This window comes from Aspergillus lucknowensis (assembly GCF_044049455.1).
Source record: "Aspergillus lucknowensis strain CBS 449.75 chromosome Unknown BJX67scaffold_18, whole genome shotgun sequence".
Classification (NCBI taxonomy): Eukaryota; Fungi; Ascomycota; class Eurotiomycetes; order Eurotiales; family Aspergillaceae; genus Aspergillus; species Aspergillus lucknowensis.
Window position 1 is genome coordinate 139869 of NW_027263562.1, and position 15590 is coordinate 155458.

The window sequence follows — 15590 nt, forward strand, 5'->3', positions numbered from 1 at the left end:
CGTACATATATTGTAAAGTGAACACAAGAACCGGCACTATCTTACAGCCGTAGAATTGACGACTGTCTACTTCTCGAGTCGTCTCAGCAGATCCTGCAACGGCTGGCTCTTGGTAGCCTGCTGCACAAGCCGGACATAGGAGACATCCGCGGCAAATGGCCTTCCCACTACATTCGGAATCCAGCGACCAACGAACTCCTCCAGCTTGACGTCTGAAATGCGTAGATGGCGGCGCAGATACTGCCGGTAGTCGTCAATATGTCCCCGCAGCATTTGAGAGTGGAAGGGGATGTCGACCCCAGCAAGAGGGATAGTCGCACGGCCGCGACTGAGCTGAGTCTGGCTGGTGATAGGCTGTGCGCTGGCGATGTGACGATGAACACACCCTTTCCAGACGTCCTGATTGTCGATGGCGCTTTCTCCCAGCTCGTCGCATACCTGGCCCAAGACGAACAGAGCTCGAATCTGCTACCGTTAGATATCGACATTGAACGAAAAGAGTGGGACGTACGTGGCCAGCGCAGACATACTGCCGCGATCGGACATTGTAGTTTACAACCTCCAGCAGCGAGCCTGTTTGCTCGCTAATGATACGCACAAGGCGCAAGAGGTCACGGTCGCTGAAGTCTACCCCATCTGATCAGTGACGATAGAGAAGTTGAGAAAAAAAGGTTCGGTTACCTTGTCTAACACGCGAAGGGTCTGCCGCCATCATTGCGTAGTCGGTTCGTCCATCGCCATCTCGAGGCAAAGCGCTCTGCATTTTGAGCCCGCGATACAATATCAGTGACAGAAGGGCTTCAAACGGCATGAAGGTAGTACTCGCCCCAAGGGCACTGTACTCGCCGAGTGAATGCCCGGCGAAAAGAGCGCCAGACTGTACAGCTCCCTGGGCTTGAAGATGAGCGTACTCAGCCATCTCCATGACCGCCAGCGCCGGCTGTGCAAACTGAGTCGACATGAGCAGTCCCGCTGGATAGGAAAAGGTGTATGACCGAGAGTCCGCCGTCAGACCCGGAAGCATACCCTCAGTCGGACCCGAGCTAGATATCATTGCAAGGTAGTTGGCACGTATGCCCCTGCCACGTCGACCGCCAAAGTAGACAGTGAGGTTTGATGGATTGTCTCGTACAATGTGAAGGAGTGAAAAACCTATAGTTGGTCAGTTAGTCTCCGTTTGGAATTATCCAGTCCAAAAGTATACACACCGTATTGAGATTCAAAGTGCCGTTCTGCTCGGTCCCAAACGGCTTGAGCGGCAATATGCGTCCTATACAGTCTCATTCCCATTCCCTTCTCCTGAATTCCTTGACCGGTAAATACGTATGCAGTTCGTGCTTGTTCTATGGCCGCTTCGGCGTGCATGACTTGATTCCCGGCTAGCTCATTGATAACTTTCACACTGACAATCATGAGCCCTTCTTCCATTGCGTGATGTTGTACCTCCATCCGCAGCCGTTCTTGAATACGAACAATGTCATCGAATGACACAGTCCAGCTGCGAAACCTGCAGCGTTGCGTATCCCCAACCATCCACTCGAGGATGCGCCGCACCGTTGCGGAGAGGTGCATTCCGTGCACAACTGGCTGTCCCCGGCCAGCGAACCGAGCAAACAGAGGGCAAGTGTGGATTGGATTTCTATCCAGAGATACACTCGCATATGGACCACTCTTTGCGGGGGCAGCAAATGGAATAACAGCGTCTCCGGTCCAGCCTGGACTTGGGAGCATACGGCGCTGGGTGCGAGGAGATCCGTGTCGGTGAAGGAAATCCAGAACAGGGTTCACTTGACAACCCTCCTCTTCCATGTACACCCGACCAATAGTTTTGCCAGCTGAGGCTGGTACGGCGCTATCCACGAGGAGGCTGACTGTTCCTGCGACTTGAATTGAGCTCGGAGCCCCAGACGCATCATAGACCGTTTGCGTGTTCAAAATAAACACAAGCGTCTTTCCGAGCAAATTATGCGAGGAGCCATCAAGAAAGAGCCACTTGCGGCTCACAAGGACCTGTAGTTGGACTGGCGAGTTGATATGCATTACCATATCTGCTTCGTCAACGGACCGAAACTGCTGCTCACACACGGCCTGTGGACGACGTTGGATGACGAACACGGATTGGATTTTGACAACGGGCTGTGCATCTCTGCGTATCTCTGCTGAGACCTCGATTCGTTGCCCTGTCGGACTGATCGTGCGTTCAGTAATGCGTGAGCAGGTTCTCACGGTATCTCCAATGTGCAGCGGGCGAACCTCAGGCACTATGCGCAGAGATACGGACTGGTGAAGAAGCTGCAGAGGATCACCTCCGAGAGCTGGAAGCAGAACAGGTTTGATAAGCGCAGTCCACGCTAGAACGACGCTGTAATCAAGTGGGACAATAGGACCCAGAGCATCCCAAGCTCGAGACCGTGCTGGTCCTGTTTGTCGGACAACCGCAAGAAACTCCTTTACTGCGTCTGCGGTGATTGTTGTTTGCGGGCCTGTGAACTCGGAATTGAGGCCAGCTGATGATAGACCAGCGCCAGGCTCGTCCACCCATAGCTCTCTGTAAAGACGTCGAATGCGTTTGAGGTAGCCCTTCGAGCAAACACACAGACGATCGCCCACCAGGTCGCACGTAAACTCCAGTGCGGGTCGGCCCTGCGACGGGCTCACTAACGCCACCGAGATCTCGCAATTGTCGTGCTGGAGAAGCTCCAAAGCAGCCCGTGTTCCTGTATCACCTCCTTGGTGAGGTACCGTCGTATACAGAGTAATCTCGCGGGCTCGGCCATCGTTCGAGCGAACTTCGATAATGTCTCCGACCTCAAGTTTGAATGCGTTGTGTACCGGGTTTTTCACACGAGCCTTTCCCAGGATAATGTATTCTTTGACAAGCGCAGCGCGAGCCCAGGTGCAGTCACCCGCGACGCGCTCTACAACGGCTTCAGCAGCAGGCAAAGCAGGACCGACAAGATGGTATCGGCATACAGGACCATCCTGTGATATTTGAACTCCGGGAAGAACTCCATTTCCATATACCCTGGCAGGTATTACTGTCTCTATATGACCTTCAGATGCAGGATACTGTACTTGCAGCATCCTGATATGTTCATCACAGATGCGATCCAAAATCTCCTTCGCCGGTTCGTCTGGGGTCGTCGAATAACGCACAGCTACAGGGCCTTGGATGATACACACGCGCTCCGGATCTTGATTCGCCACAGCTTCGATGTCTTCAGACTGCCACAGCGAGTCCTTTTTGAACCATGTCTCAAACTGAGCGTCGAGCCGCGGAATAAACGGCATGGGCTTTTGACCCTGGCGACGAAAGACAGCGAGAAGCAAGGAGACATCTTCTGGATATAAAATTTCATCTCCCTTGGCGGCGTATGCTTCATCAAAAGCTTTCTGCATTTCGGCAGGGTTATCACTGAGTCGGATCCCACAGCCAAAGCGCGCCCGCACGAGACGAAGGTAGTCGTGCACCACAGTAAGGTACGAAGAGTGAATCCACCGGCGTTGATGGGACACGTAAGTGAGGCTACAGAGTCGGCGAAGCACTTGTCTATAGCTCATATCCTCGATGTCAGCGGGTTGGCCATCATCCAGAACAGCAAACCACGGCCTGGCATAGTCTTGGGTTAATCGAGTAATAAGCTCGTCCCGATGCTGCTGCAATGCACCACATAGACGCTCTGGGTCACGAATCGAGAAGAATCTGCGATCAAACTCGTGCCAAAGCCGCATCGCTCGCGTTGCGAGCACATGCATGGGTTGGCCCATTTCAGAGATGACGGAGATCACGCCTCCCACCGGTCCATGCTCTGAACGTGTCCACGCGGTTTCGTCATCGTCAAGCCCAGGAGCACCGACAATAAGTTCCTTGACCGAGGGTGAGGTTCTAGCCTCGCGCGCAACCATCATACGACTCCCCAACAGGACACCGTCAAAGGGCATAGCCGGAAATCCAAAGCGTTCTGACCATGAACCGGTGAGATATGGCCATGTATCTTCGGCATCTCCGAATCCACTGCCGACGACCAGGACAACGTTCTCGAATGCCCTAATACGGGCATAGCGCTCCAGCATCGGCTGGTGGACGTCCTCAAACGAGTGATGACCTCCAGCGCGGCCTCCGGTCCACTGCAAGCCGATGGGAAATGTTGGATGATGTTGTGCAAGAGAGAGAACTCGATCTATGGCATCGAGAGAGCCAGGTTTAAACCAAATATGAGCAAGACCTAGCGAGGAAATCCAGTCCTGGACGACCTCGGGTGAGGGAATCCCAGCGCCAACTGTGAGTCCTTCAATAGGCAGTCCCTCCTCGATGAGATCCTGGAGCAGCTGGATCTGCCATGAAAGGGATTTGGGCGATGCGTAAATTACGTTGCAAGTTATAGCACGATGTGAAGGAATACTTGCTGCGAGTCGACGAAGTGCTGCCTCCATATCAACACGACAGTGGTAACCACCACAGGCGAATTCTACATGGTAGCCAGCCTGCATTATGGCAGCTACGAGGTCGGAGGAACAGGTCGTTGGTGTCATTCCCGCGACCATGACCGGTGGTGTACCCAGTAAGCGCGTCATTTTGGTCTCGATGTGGCTCTCACCCAAGATGCCACTTGCTCCTCGAAGGCGTGGCCGGTACTTCCGACCCCAGTCGTCTCCAGCAGTGTGGATAATCTCGGACGATAACAGCGAAGACAATCCTGAAGGCAGAGACCGACCCGATAAGTGAATTATACGGATACCAGTCCCATCCATGACGTCCTGAACAAGGCTCCCAACAGCTCCTGGCCCAAGAGAGAGCATATGAGTGGCGCCAGACAACCGATGGCATGTTGCCCGCCAATCGACCTGCTCCACCGTCACGGCCTGGACAAGGGCTCGTACAATATCATTCGACTTAGCAGTCTGCAAGTTCGATATCCCTCTATCTTTCGCGCAGTATACCGGAATAGCCAAATCCGTCCCAATGAGCTGAAGATCTGTGGCATCCATCACGGATGACTTGACGGAGCTCAGAAGGGGGGAGTGGTAGGGCGCTGATACAGGCAGAAATTGGACTTCCAGAACAGGCCGACGCCGGTGAAAAGGAACGCGACTTTGATCAAGGTTGGGTGGTGCTTGGATTGCCCGTAGCGCGAGACAGGCTCTTCGCAGTGCCTGCGGTGACCCAGCCAGGACGCCCTTGTTGCGATTATTGGCTAGTGCAAGATAAATGGCAAGTCTGTCGTCGTCGCTCTCTTTGTTCAATCGCTCGACCAGGCGTGTTAAATCCTTGACTTCAAGCCCTGTGACGCTCAGGAGGTGCGACGGCACGCCCTCATCATGCGCAAAGCTGTCCACCACCTCCTCTGCAGAGAGTGTGCTTGCGGGGGCAGCGACATGGGATTCTAGCCCAACCCAGAATGACAATTGAAGAGCAGAGTCGACCGCATTGTAGAAATCCGGCCAGCCATTCCCTGCCTGGGCGACAGCAGCCGCAGCAAACACCCCTTGTGAGTGGCCAATAACGCCGTGAAGCCGATCACGGAGCTGCGACGGATCGATATTGAGTTGGTAGGCGGCAAGAGCGTAGTGTACCAGACTCAGCAAAGTGTTGATAGGGAAACTGTAAGGCGAAAGAGCGAGGTCGTCGGTTGCCGGGGCAGAGGCCGCAGAGTCGTCCAGCCACGACTGTAAAGGGAAGCCGCGATGAGAAAAGAAGAAGGAGCGATGGGGGAGCTTCGAAAGCCTGTCGAGTCGGCGTGCAGCAGAGGTGATGATGTGTTGTATAGGAGGACAGTCTGCGTAGGTATGTGAAAGATGGACAAGCTCATCAAGCCCTGTGAGGTTGTTGGATCCCTGTCCACCACAACATGCGACGAGTCGCACGCGATCGGCGTCGATAGCTTCTAGAAGACTAGATGGCCTTTTAGGCCGGTGTCGAATCATTCTTCTGGCGGCTGTTTTGGCCAGGAGAGTGCTCATCCTCGAGCAGGACACGCAAGGGCAGGCCCAGTATATCGTGTCCGGCGTAAAGGTGCCAGCAAGACGGTGAGGACTGCGCATAGAACGGCCCCCAGAGTCCAGTCGGCCGAGTATCGGTGATCGAGGAGTCGGGCTCTTTTAGATGCTCAGGTCAAGGTCTTCAGCTCCCAGATTTTCGTCGAGGTTTGGCTTCGAAGGTATCTCAGCTACGATGGCTGTACACTCGATGGAACGAACCATAGCCTATGAGCTGATCATCGAACTACTCGCGTACAGATCCCTGCTTCTCCTTAAGGCCAGATGCTAACAGGCTATAGACATCAATTTGCATTCCCAGTACAATGGTAAAGAAAGTGGAAACTGCCCTAATTGTGCTAACTTGGGTATAGGATAGAGACACAGGACACGATACTGCGAGATGCTCGCCGTCTCGTCGAGTTAGGGCCAGCAAAGACGCTGCTGGGGATGGCGCAGAAGACACTCGAGCAGATGTCAACGCAAGGCGTGCAGCTCTTGGCCAGCACGCAAGACCTACAGCAGCTATGCTACGAGTACGACGAACCCGCCGAAGACTCGACCGTCGACGAGACCATAGTCCAAACTCCACAGTCGAGCCCCGTCCCAGAGCTCGTTGCAGAGCGAGAACAAGTGACAGTGCACACCGTGTCGGACGCACCACTGACAGCGATTAGCATCGTAACGGCTCTTGTTGCACGCAAACTCCGAAGGTCGGCAAGCGAAATAGACGTCAGCCGGTCCATCAAGGAGCTTTGCGGAGGTGAGACCTCATTCCAGGAGAGTCGCCTACTTGCTCACCACGTTTAGGAAAATCGACCCTGCAGAATGAGCTGATTGGCGAGCTTGGGAACGAGTTCCGATCTTTGCCAGATCGGGCTGAAGATGTCTCGCTGTCAGACCTGGATGCAGCTTTGGGCGAGGTCTCATTGGGCCCGACGTCCGGTGCTTTTCTTCAGCGACTATTCACGGCAAAAATGCCGGCCCGGATCACTATCCCAGCGGTCCGAGCACGCTTGGAAAGTGTCTGGGGGCTTCCGACGCATCGGCAGACTGCAGTGTTGGTGACAGCACTCGCGGCTGAGCCTCAGTCGCGACTGCCCTCCCTCGAGGCAGCCAATCAATACTGGGATGGACTGGTTGATGGTTATGGCCAGTCAGTTGGACTTCCATTGCACAGAGAGAACCCTCACCAAACGTCCACCGGAGCTCGTAAGAGTAGAGAAGATGAGCAGGCCGATGCAATCGCAGACGGGGTCGGTGCAAAGGCGTTGGCGAGAAAGCAGTACGAGACTCTTCGGCAGTACCTGGGGCTTCCTCACGCTTCTGCTAATGGACAAGATACTGTAACGGCCGAAGTGCAGCGGAAATTGGACTCCTGGACAGCAGAGTTTTCGGAAGACTTCCTGTCACGCATCTCGCCCTGCTTCGACGCCCGAAAGAGTCGCTGGTATCGCGACTGGTGGAATACCGCGCGCCAGGATCTTCTGGCTCACTACGATGCTAACGAAAAGGGCCCCATGACATGCGAACTGCAGGACAGATTGTGTCGGCGCGCTGATTCCCGCCTTGTTCAGATCGCACAAGCCCATCAAGCAGGGTGTGCTCTGGCTCCAGCCCTAATCAAGGCGCTCGATGGGCCTCCCCTGGTTCGGCTGGCGAACGCGCAGACATTCTCCCCCAAAACGGTCGTCACATCTGACGGGGTTATTGAATGCCTCGAGCATTTACGAGAACCTGCTTGCTTCGCAGATTTCTTTGCGCAATGGATCCGGAAGAATAGCAACGGAGCAGTGCAATCGGACGGGACTGACCTCACCTCTCTCTTTCTCGACACCCTAAATCAGGCCAGTAGGGACGGTATTTCCTTTGCTCATGGCACATACCTTCTGACAGGTGCGGGTCCCGGTTCTATTGCAGCCTACATTGCTCGTCGACTCCTTGCTGGCGGCGCGACTGTTGTCGTCACCACAAGCCGTGAACCGTCCTCAGCAGCTCCATTCTTCAAGACCCTCTACAACGAATGTGGGAGCCGTGGGTCTCAATTACACCTTATCCCTTTCAATCAAGCCAGTGTCGTGGACTGCGAACGGCTTATTGACTATATCTACGACGACTTGGGTCTAGACCTCGATGCCATCCTCCCCTTCGCTGCTACAAGTCAGGTCGGCGCAGAGATCGATGGATTAGATGCTGACAACGAGGTGGCATTTCGGTTAATGCTCACCAACGTACTTCGGCTGCTCGGATTCATAGTCACTCAAAAGCGCCATCGTGTCATTCGATGTCGACCTACACAAGTCGTCCTCCCACTCTCGCCCAATCATGGAATCTTCGGCGGTGATGGTTTATATGCCGAGTCCAAGCGCGGGTTGGAGACTTTGTTGCGCCGCTTCCACTCTGAGTCGTGGGACGAGGAATTATCAATATGTGGTGTGAGCATTGGCTGGACACGGTCTACTGGGCTGATGACGGGCAATGATCTCGTCGCAGAGGCAGCAGAGCAACACGGAGTCCTGACCTTCTCAGGAACGGAGATGGGAGATCTCATCACGATGCTTCTATCTTCTTCTTGGGCTACCCATTGCGAAGAGGCGCCCGTCATGGCGGACTTTTCTGGAGGCCTTGCTGGTTGGCATGGTGCCTCAGTGCAGCTGGCCGCTGCCCGTGCGAGTCTGCAGGAACAAGCCGACATCGCTCGAGCCATTGCACAAGAAGATGAAAGGGAGGCGAGGGTACGACGACAGTCTGTACGAAGCGCGGATGTCGTGCAGCCGCGGATCTCCCTCCATGTCGGGTTCCCGAAGCTACCAGACTATGACATCGATATCCAGCCACTACAGGATAAACTCAGCCCTGGGCTCATTCCAGCAGATGCAGTCGTCGTCGTTGGTTTTTCAGAGCTTGGTCCGTGGGGAAGTGCACGCCTACGATGGGAAATAGAGTCTCAAGGTGAGCTTTCGCCAGCTGGGTACCTGGAGATGGCATGGTTAATGAATCTCATCCGACACGTCGACAAACCTGGGCCAAACGGGCATTACGTAGGATGGGTTGACGCAGAAAGTGGGAAGCCAGTCGCAGACGTTGAGATTCCACAGCTGTATGGCGACCAGATCCGACGCCACTCAGGAATCCGTCCGCTTCCGTCGGATAACCGAGAGATTTTCCAAGAGATCGTGCTCGAGGAGGACCTGCCACCGTTTGAGACGACGCGGGCAAACGCTGAAGCTCTACACCATCGACACGGGACTAACCTGAGAATCATCAGCAATGGTGGTACCGACGGCGATGGACCATCGAGCACCTGCCAGGTCCAACTGCAACACGGCGCCACAATCCGCGTTCCCAAATCTGGGAAGGCTGTTCAAAGGGTAGCTGGACAATTGCCGACGGGATGGTCTCCTGAGAAGTACGGCATTCCAGCAGAGATTGTCCAGCAGGTCGACCCAGTGGCTCACGTTCTGCTGTGTTGCGTTGCCGAGGCCTTTTACAGTGCCGGAATATCCGACCCAATGGAGGTTTTTGAGCACATTCATTTGTCGGAATTAGGGAACTTTGTTGGATCTTCTATGGGTGGGGTGGTCAACACGCGAGGCCTCTATCATGATGTTTGTCTAGATCAAGATGTGCCGTCCGATGCGCTCCAAGAGACATATCTGAACACAGCTCCCGCTTGGGTTAATATGTTGCTCCTCGGTGCCGCTGGGCCGATAAAGACCCCTGTTGGAGCGTGCGCCACTGCTCTGGAGTCAATAGATACCGCAGTCGAATCGATTCGGGCTGGCCAAACCAAGATCTGTCTAGTTGGTGGCTATGATGACCTTCAGCCCGAGGAGTCGGCGGGATTCGCACGCATGAAGGCGACCGCGTCTGTTGAAGACGAGCAAGCTCGAGGGCGCAGTTCGAATGAGATGTCTCGCCCTACAGCCGCCAGTCGTGCTGGCTTTGTTGAATCCCAAGGCTGCGGGATCCAGCTTCTCTGCCGCGGGGATGTGGCTCTGGCTATGGGTTTGCCTGTCTATGGGATTGTGGCTGGCTCCGGCATGGCATCTGATGGCATTAGTCGGTCCGTCCCTGCCCCTGGCCAGGGAATCTTCACGTTCGCGCAAGAAGACAGTCACACACCCTCGCCACTGCGCTCTGCTCTGTCAAGTTGGGGCTTGGGCATCGACGACCTCAGTGTGGTTTCCTTGCATGCCACCTCAACTCCAGCCAACGACACAAACGAGCCAGCTGTGATCCACTGCGAAATGGGCCATCTCGGTCGGTCGCCTGGTCGGCCACTCTGGGCGATCTGTCAGAAGTCAGTCACAGGCCATCCTAAAGCGCCAGCCGCGGCGTGGATGCTGAACGGGTGTCTGCAAGTACTCGACTCGGGGCTGGTCCCAGGTAATCGCAATGCTGACGACGTTGACCCTGCGCTTCGCGCCTTCGATCACCTGTGTTTCCCTACGCGTTCTGTGCAAGCAGCCGGCATCAAGGCATTCCTCCTAAACTCGTGCGGGTTCGGACAGAAAGAAGCGCAGATGGTCGGCGTCCATGCCCGGTATTTCTTTGCTCTCCTGTCTCGTCAGGAGTTCCAACAGTACCAGCGCCAGATGAAACAGCGCGTCGGCCGCGCCGAGCGTGCCTATATCAGGGCAATTATGGCAAACCAGATTGTGCGCGTACAGTCGCATCCTCCTTTCGAGCCTGCAGAAATGCATTCAATTCTGCTGAATCCATCAGCTCGGATTGTCTCAGATCGAAGAACGGGGCGCTATCGTGTCGTCGAGGCTGAACGGCCGCGAAAATCGAGCGATTCTTTAATCAAGACGCCGCTCCAGCTCGCACCGGATACCCGAGCATCTACCGTAGGCGTCGACACAGTCACACTTAGCAGCTTCACAGGCCACGAGAGCCCCATATTTATCCAACGCAACTATACCGAGCGGGAATATCAGTCCCTCCAGAGCCACAGAGATCTCCGAGCTGCAGTAGCCAGCGGGTGGTGCGCAAAAGAGGCCGTGTTCAAGTGCCTGCAGACTATCTCAAAGGGCGCGGCGGCCGCGATGAAGGAGATTGAAATAGTCCGGTCGCAGGGAGCGCCTTTGGTCGTGGTAAGCTGCCCGGGAAAATGTTCAGGTTGATGTATCGCGGCTAACTGACACGCGAGATAGTTGCATGGAGATGCCCTGGAGGCAGCGCAACAAACCGGACTCGATAATATCCAGCTGAGTCTGAGCTACGGAGACGATGCAGTCGTTGCCGTCGCGTTAGGAGTGAAAGCCCATGTCTTGTAAAATGTGGTGTCAGTAATGAGTTGGAACTGGAGGTGACTTGCATTGGTCGCGTTGTGTTTGTTTACATCTAGGTTCGGTGTCTTTCGGAGCTCTCTTGACGCGTTCTGACGTCAACAGGGGTTGATCTAGGAAATTATATCAAATCAAGATAGAGAATACTTCAGTCCCTGTTATGTCGATGGCATTTACGAGAAGTGAGAGGAATGGCGTTGGCGAGCGGGACTGGAGTCGCTGCATGTCACGTGTTTATGCCTGGTTGTATTCCAAATTCGGTTAGTCTGGGTATTGTTTGCACCGTTTACATTATGTGTAGTCCCCTCACGTGGTCCTCCGTGGTCCTCCTTCGTACCCTCAGCTAAACAGGCTTGACAAAATGGCTGACGAGAGACTTGCGCTCCCGAGCATTGCCGAGATCGAAGCATCAACCGATGTCCTTAGCGACCCTACTCGATCGGCCAAGGTCGTCCGAGTAAGAGAGCGCTTCGCGGTCAAAGTGGGCGCCTCCATGGTCGAAGCGGAGAACATGAAATTTGTGGCTGCTCATAGCAATGTCGCTATCCCAAAAGTCTACGATCATTTTGTTGATCTGGAGACCCAGAAACGATACATCGTCATGGATTTTATCCCCGGTACTGATCTGCGGAAGTTAGCGCCGTCCCTTGCGGCCGACCAAAAGAAGACGGTCAGCAAACGCATTAGAGAGACACTCGATGAGCTGCGACGTATTCCTTCCCAAGGGTATTATGGGAACTTGAACCGCACGCCTTACTACGAGGGCATTCTCTCTACTCTTGATCACGACCCGAGCATATCTGGTCCGTTTGACAACGAGGAACAATTGAACCAAGGCCTACTAAAATGCCTGGGGCAAAGGGAGTCGCCGCATTACGTCCGCCTGCTTCGTGAGCCCATCCAACGCACACTCAGAGGGCACAGATCTGTCTTTACCCATGCGGATCTCCAACCGAAAAACGTGATCGTTGAACAGAACGGAGTGTGTGAAGATGGGAGTCTGGATTTTAAGATAACACTGATTGACTGGGGTCTGGCTGGCTGGTATCCTGAGTATTGGGACTATTGCAATTCGACAGTCTACTGCCAGTGGAAGCCCGAGTGGCTTGAACTAGTCCCAGATATCTTCGATGAGTATCCAGTGGAATACCTCATGATGCGGATCTTCTACACGTCAATGTTTTATTGAAGACATGTCCATTATTTGATATAAGGAGTTAAAGGAGGCCGGTAAGTAGCCTAATATTTATCTAGAATATACATTCCAACACAGGTGTATTTGTGATACTTTCATAACGTGTGACTGCAATTATGTGCGGATGCCAGTGATGTCAGTCGTCGAAATATATTTCCGGCTCAGCCAACAAGAATATCACCTCCATATCAAGGAACGAACCGAATCGACTTCAGCATAGTTACTTGGATTTATAATTCAATGATAGAATTGTGTGTTTTATAGCTGGAGAAAATACCTTGAAGAGCAATATTCTCTCCAGAGTGACACAGCTACCTGCTCGCCCACCCAACGGCCTTGACGAGATTCCCAAAAAACTCCCCCTGATGCGTCCTCAGCGCCGGACACGGAAAAAGCCACGAGAAATGCGGAAACCCAGGATACTCATCGAGCTGCACAGACACCCCTCTCTCAGCGAGGGCCTTCTCCATCAACCTCGCATCGTCACGCAGTGTATCCGCCCCCCCAACAGCGAGATACACCCTCCTCAGCTCGCTGAGACGCGGATGCAGCAGGACTGACAGCCGCGGATCACCCGGATCCGCACCGTAGCAGTCGAAGAACGTCCGCATCGCCGAGCCCGTGTTTACCGTGACACGGTCATTCTCGGCATACGAGGTATACCCGCCCCGCTCCAGGATCTCGCGCGGCACGGCGTCCGGGTGCACGGTGACCGGGGCGAGTCCGACAACGCCCGCAACGCGCTCACCGAGCCCGGCCTCGATGAGGGCCAGTGCCGTGGAAAGCGCCATATTCCCGCCCGCCGAAGCCCCGATCAGGGTCACGGTTTGCGAGGCGGAGGAGCAGGTATTATCGAGCGCCCACCGCGCGGCATTCACGCAGTCCTCCAGCGGGAGCGGGAAGGGGAACTGCGGCGCGAGACGGTACGCGACGCTGAGGATCTTTGCTCCTGTGGCTTTGCTCAGGGCGCGCACGAAGCCGTCTTCTTCGTCGACGCTGCCCATGACCCAGCCGCCGGCGTGGAAGTACAGTGCTACGGGGGGGTTCTCGGCCTCGGGTGGGGTGTAGATTCGGACGCGGACGCCGTTTGCGGTCACGTCTTCTGTGTGGACGGTTGTATCGGGGGCTGGGAAGGTGTAGCGGGCTATGAGGGTTCCGAGGATTGTCTTCCATCCTTGCATGAGGTTGTCATAGGGTCCGTCGAGGGCCGGGGAGATGCCGAGCTCCTCGATGAACTGTGCCATTAGTTGCTGCCCTGAAGATTACATTCTATTGAAGGGGGATAATACCTGAAGCCATGGACCTGCTAGTTGGGAGGTCATTCTGAAGTTGGTTTTGCCGCAGTATAGTTTCTGCACTGAGCTTGTATATATTCCCTGTCGGTCACCGAATCGAGACCTCGCCAGTACAAGGAAACAATTACTAGCTATATGGCTCTAACTCTCGTAGCCATAACCACCACAGTCACTCTCAGAGGTCACAATGCCTGTATACCACGTCGGTAGGTCTCGTCTTCTCTTTCTATCATGCGCCAACTAACATCTGCAGCCCTCTTCAAACTCAAAGCAACCGCAGACCCAAAGCGCGTCCGGCGGTGGCAGGATCTCGCACATGCCATGGTGGGCAAGGTTCCAGGGCTGTTGGACCTACAGGCCGGGCCACCGGTTGAGTTCACAGCGCGGATGGCAAAAGGGTTCGATATGGGCGTTGTCGTGCTGGTGGACTATACAGAGTCGCTGGCGACGTTCTTTACGCATCCGAGTCATGATGAGTATGCTCCTGAACTTCCACTTCTACTTTTGATAGGGCAGGAGGGCTGACAAATACAGGGTACATGAGCTATATCTAGAGGTTTGCGAGGATGGGAGTACAATTGGGTATGATATTGAATTCTAATGAAGATGAGGCATATTGCAAGGCAGTATCCAGTTCCAGTATCTACACTTGTAATAGAGCCTACGCATCAAATCCAGCATCTCGTCTCCGCTGCATAATCGGCCGCAGCTGATCCCCAGCCCACCCATCCTCCATATCATCCTTGAGATCGAAAGTCCCCTCCGGCTGAACAGCCAAGGCGCGTCCTATCCAGACACATTAGCCCCTGCACACTCGTAGCGATGACACTGAAATCATATCAAGAAAATTAAAAGACTCTGAAAAACTCACCATGTACCCCCGTATTAGCAACACAATAACTCGCGGCTTCCACACACGCCTCAACACTCGTAAACGCCAACACCTTGGCCATATCAACCCCCCGAGCCGCCATGGCACGCTTAATCGGCGCAACGAGCGGCGTATCCACAAACCACGGCGCAAGCAGGTTACATCGGACACCAAGTTGCCGCGTCTGCGCGCGCGTACTTCGGAACAAGCCGCGCACCCCGAACTTGCTGGCCGGGTACGTCGAGGCCTTGGGACTATCCATGTACGCGGCGATCGAGGCGCAGAAGAGCAGGCTCTTATCCGTTGACTGCTGAGTCGCAGTCTTAGTCTTAGGCTCAGACTCAGACTCAGACGTCATTTTAGGTTGCGATGCCGGTATACGCAGATAATACAATCCCAGCCAGGAGGTATAGTAACTTCCAATCAAATTCACCTCGATATTGCGGATACTAACAGTCGGCTGTGGAGGATCACGTTCAAGACTCGGCGGCCCAGCGGCAAGGACATGGTCGACCTGGTTCCCTGGCGCAAGGGCAGTGCCCGCAAAGGCGGCAACAAGGTCCAGAGATCCTGTCGGGGAGAAGGCCAGCGCGGCCTTGAATGCGGCGACCTGGCTGTCCCAGCTTGTCACGTCGCAGTACACGTAGTGCACTTGACTTGGGTCTGATAGGATTGGGCTTGTGGTATCGGACTGCTGGAGCGGGGGCTGGATATCGGCGATTGTCACGTAGACGCCGGCGTCTGCCCAGCACTGGGCTGTGGCGAGACCCAGGCCCGAGGCACCGCCGGTGATGAGGGCGGATTTGCCTTTGAGGGTTGCGAGGTCGTAGGAGAGCGTGAGGGGTTCCATCTCTGAAGGTTTCTCTCGTGCTTTCATTCTCAGATGCTCTGCGTTCATTTATAGATCTCGGGCTGGTGATCCGATATTGCTCGGGAATCGAAGCTCAGTCATCCTACGG

The 15590-nt window shown here is 54.7% G+C and overlaps 4 protein-coding genes across 4 annotated transcripts; 2 read left to right on the forward strand and 2 right to left on the reverse strand.

Moving 5' to 3' along the window:
- Window positions 1-66: 66 nt before the first annotated feature.
- BJX67DRAFT_380850 (acyl transferase domain-containing protein) lies at window positions 67-5961 on the reverse strand (the record flags this gene model as incomplete). The annotated part of the gene is made up of 4 exons (XM_071032884.1): window positions 67-465; window positions 512-627; window positions 682-1152; window positions 1209-5961. The coding sequence occupies 4 exons, from the start codon at window positions 5959-5961 to the stop codon at window positions 67-69; spliced, it is 5739 nt and encodes a 1912-aa protein (XP_070886478.1).
- Window positions 5962-6172: 211 nt separating this feature from the next.
- BJX67DRAFT_380851 (uncharacterized protein) lies at window positions 6173-11258 on the forward strand (the record flags this gene model as incomplete). Its single annotated transcript, XM_071032885.1, has 5 exons — window positions 6173-6231; window positions 6279-6305; window positions 6351-6739; window positions 6787-11075; window positions 11136-11258. The coding sequence occupies 5 exons, from the start codon at window positions 6173-6175 to the stop codon at window positions 11256-11258; spliced, it is 4887 nt and encodes a 1628-aa protein (XP_070886479.1).
- Window positions 11259-11612: 354 nt separating this feature from the next.
- BJX67DRAFT_352489 (kinase-like domain-containing protein) lies at window positions 11613-12646 on the forward strand. Its single transcript, XM_071029028.1, has one exon. The coding sequence runs from the start codon at window positions 11632-11634 to the stop codon at window positions 12457-12459; it is 828 nt and encodes a 275-aa protein (XP_070886480.1). The 5' UTR covers window positions 11613-11631; the 3' UTR covers window positions 12460-12646.
- Window positions 12647-12776: 130 nt separating this feature from the next.
- Window positions 12777-15481, reverse strand: BJX67DRAFT_371860 (Alpha/Beta hydrolase protein; the record flags this gene model as incomplete). The annotated part of the gene is made up of 2 exons (XM_071031152.1): window positions 12777-13720; window positions 14632-15481. The coding sequence occupies 2 exons, from the start codon at window positions 15479-15481 to the stop codon at window positions 12777-12779; spliced, it is 1794 nt and encodes a 597-aa protein (XP_070886481.1).
- Window positions 15482-15590: the final 109 nt, after the last annotated feature.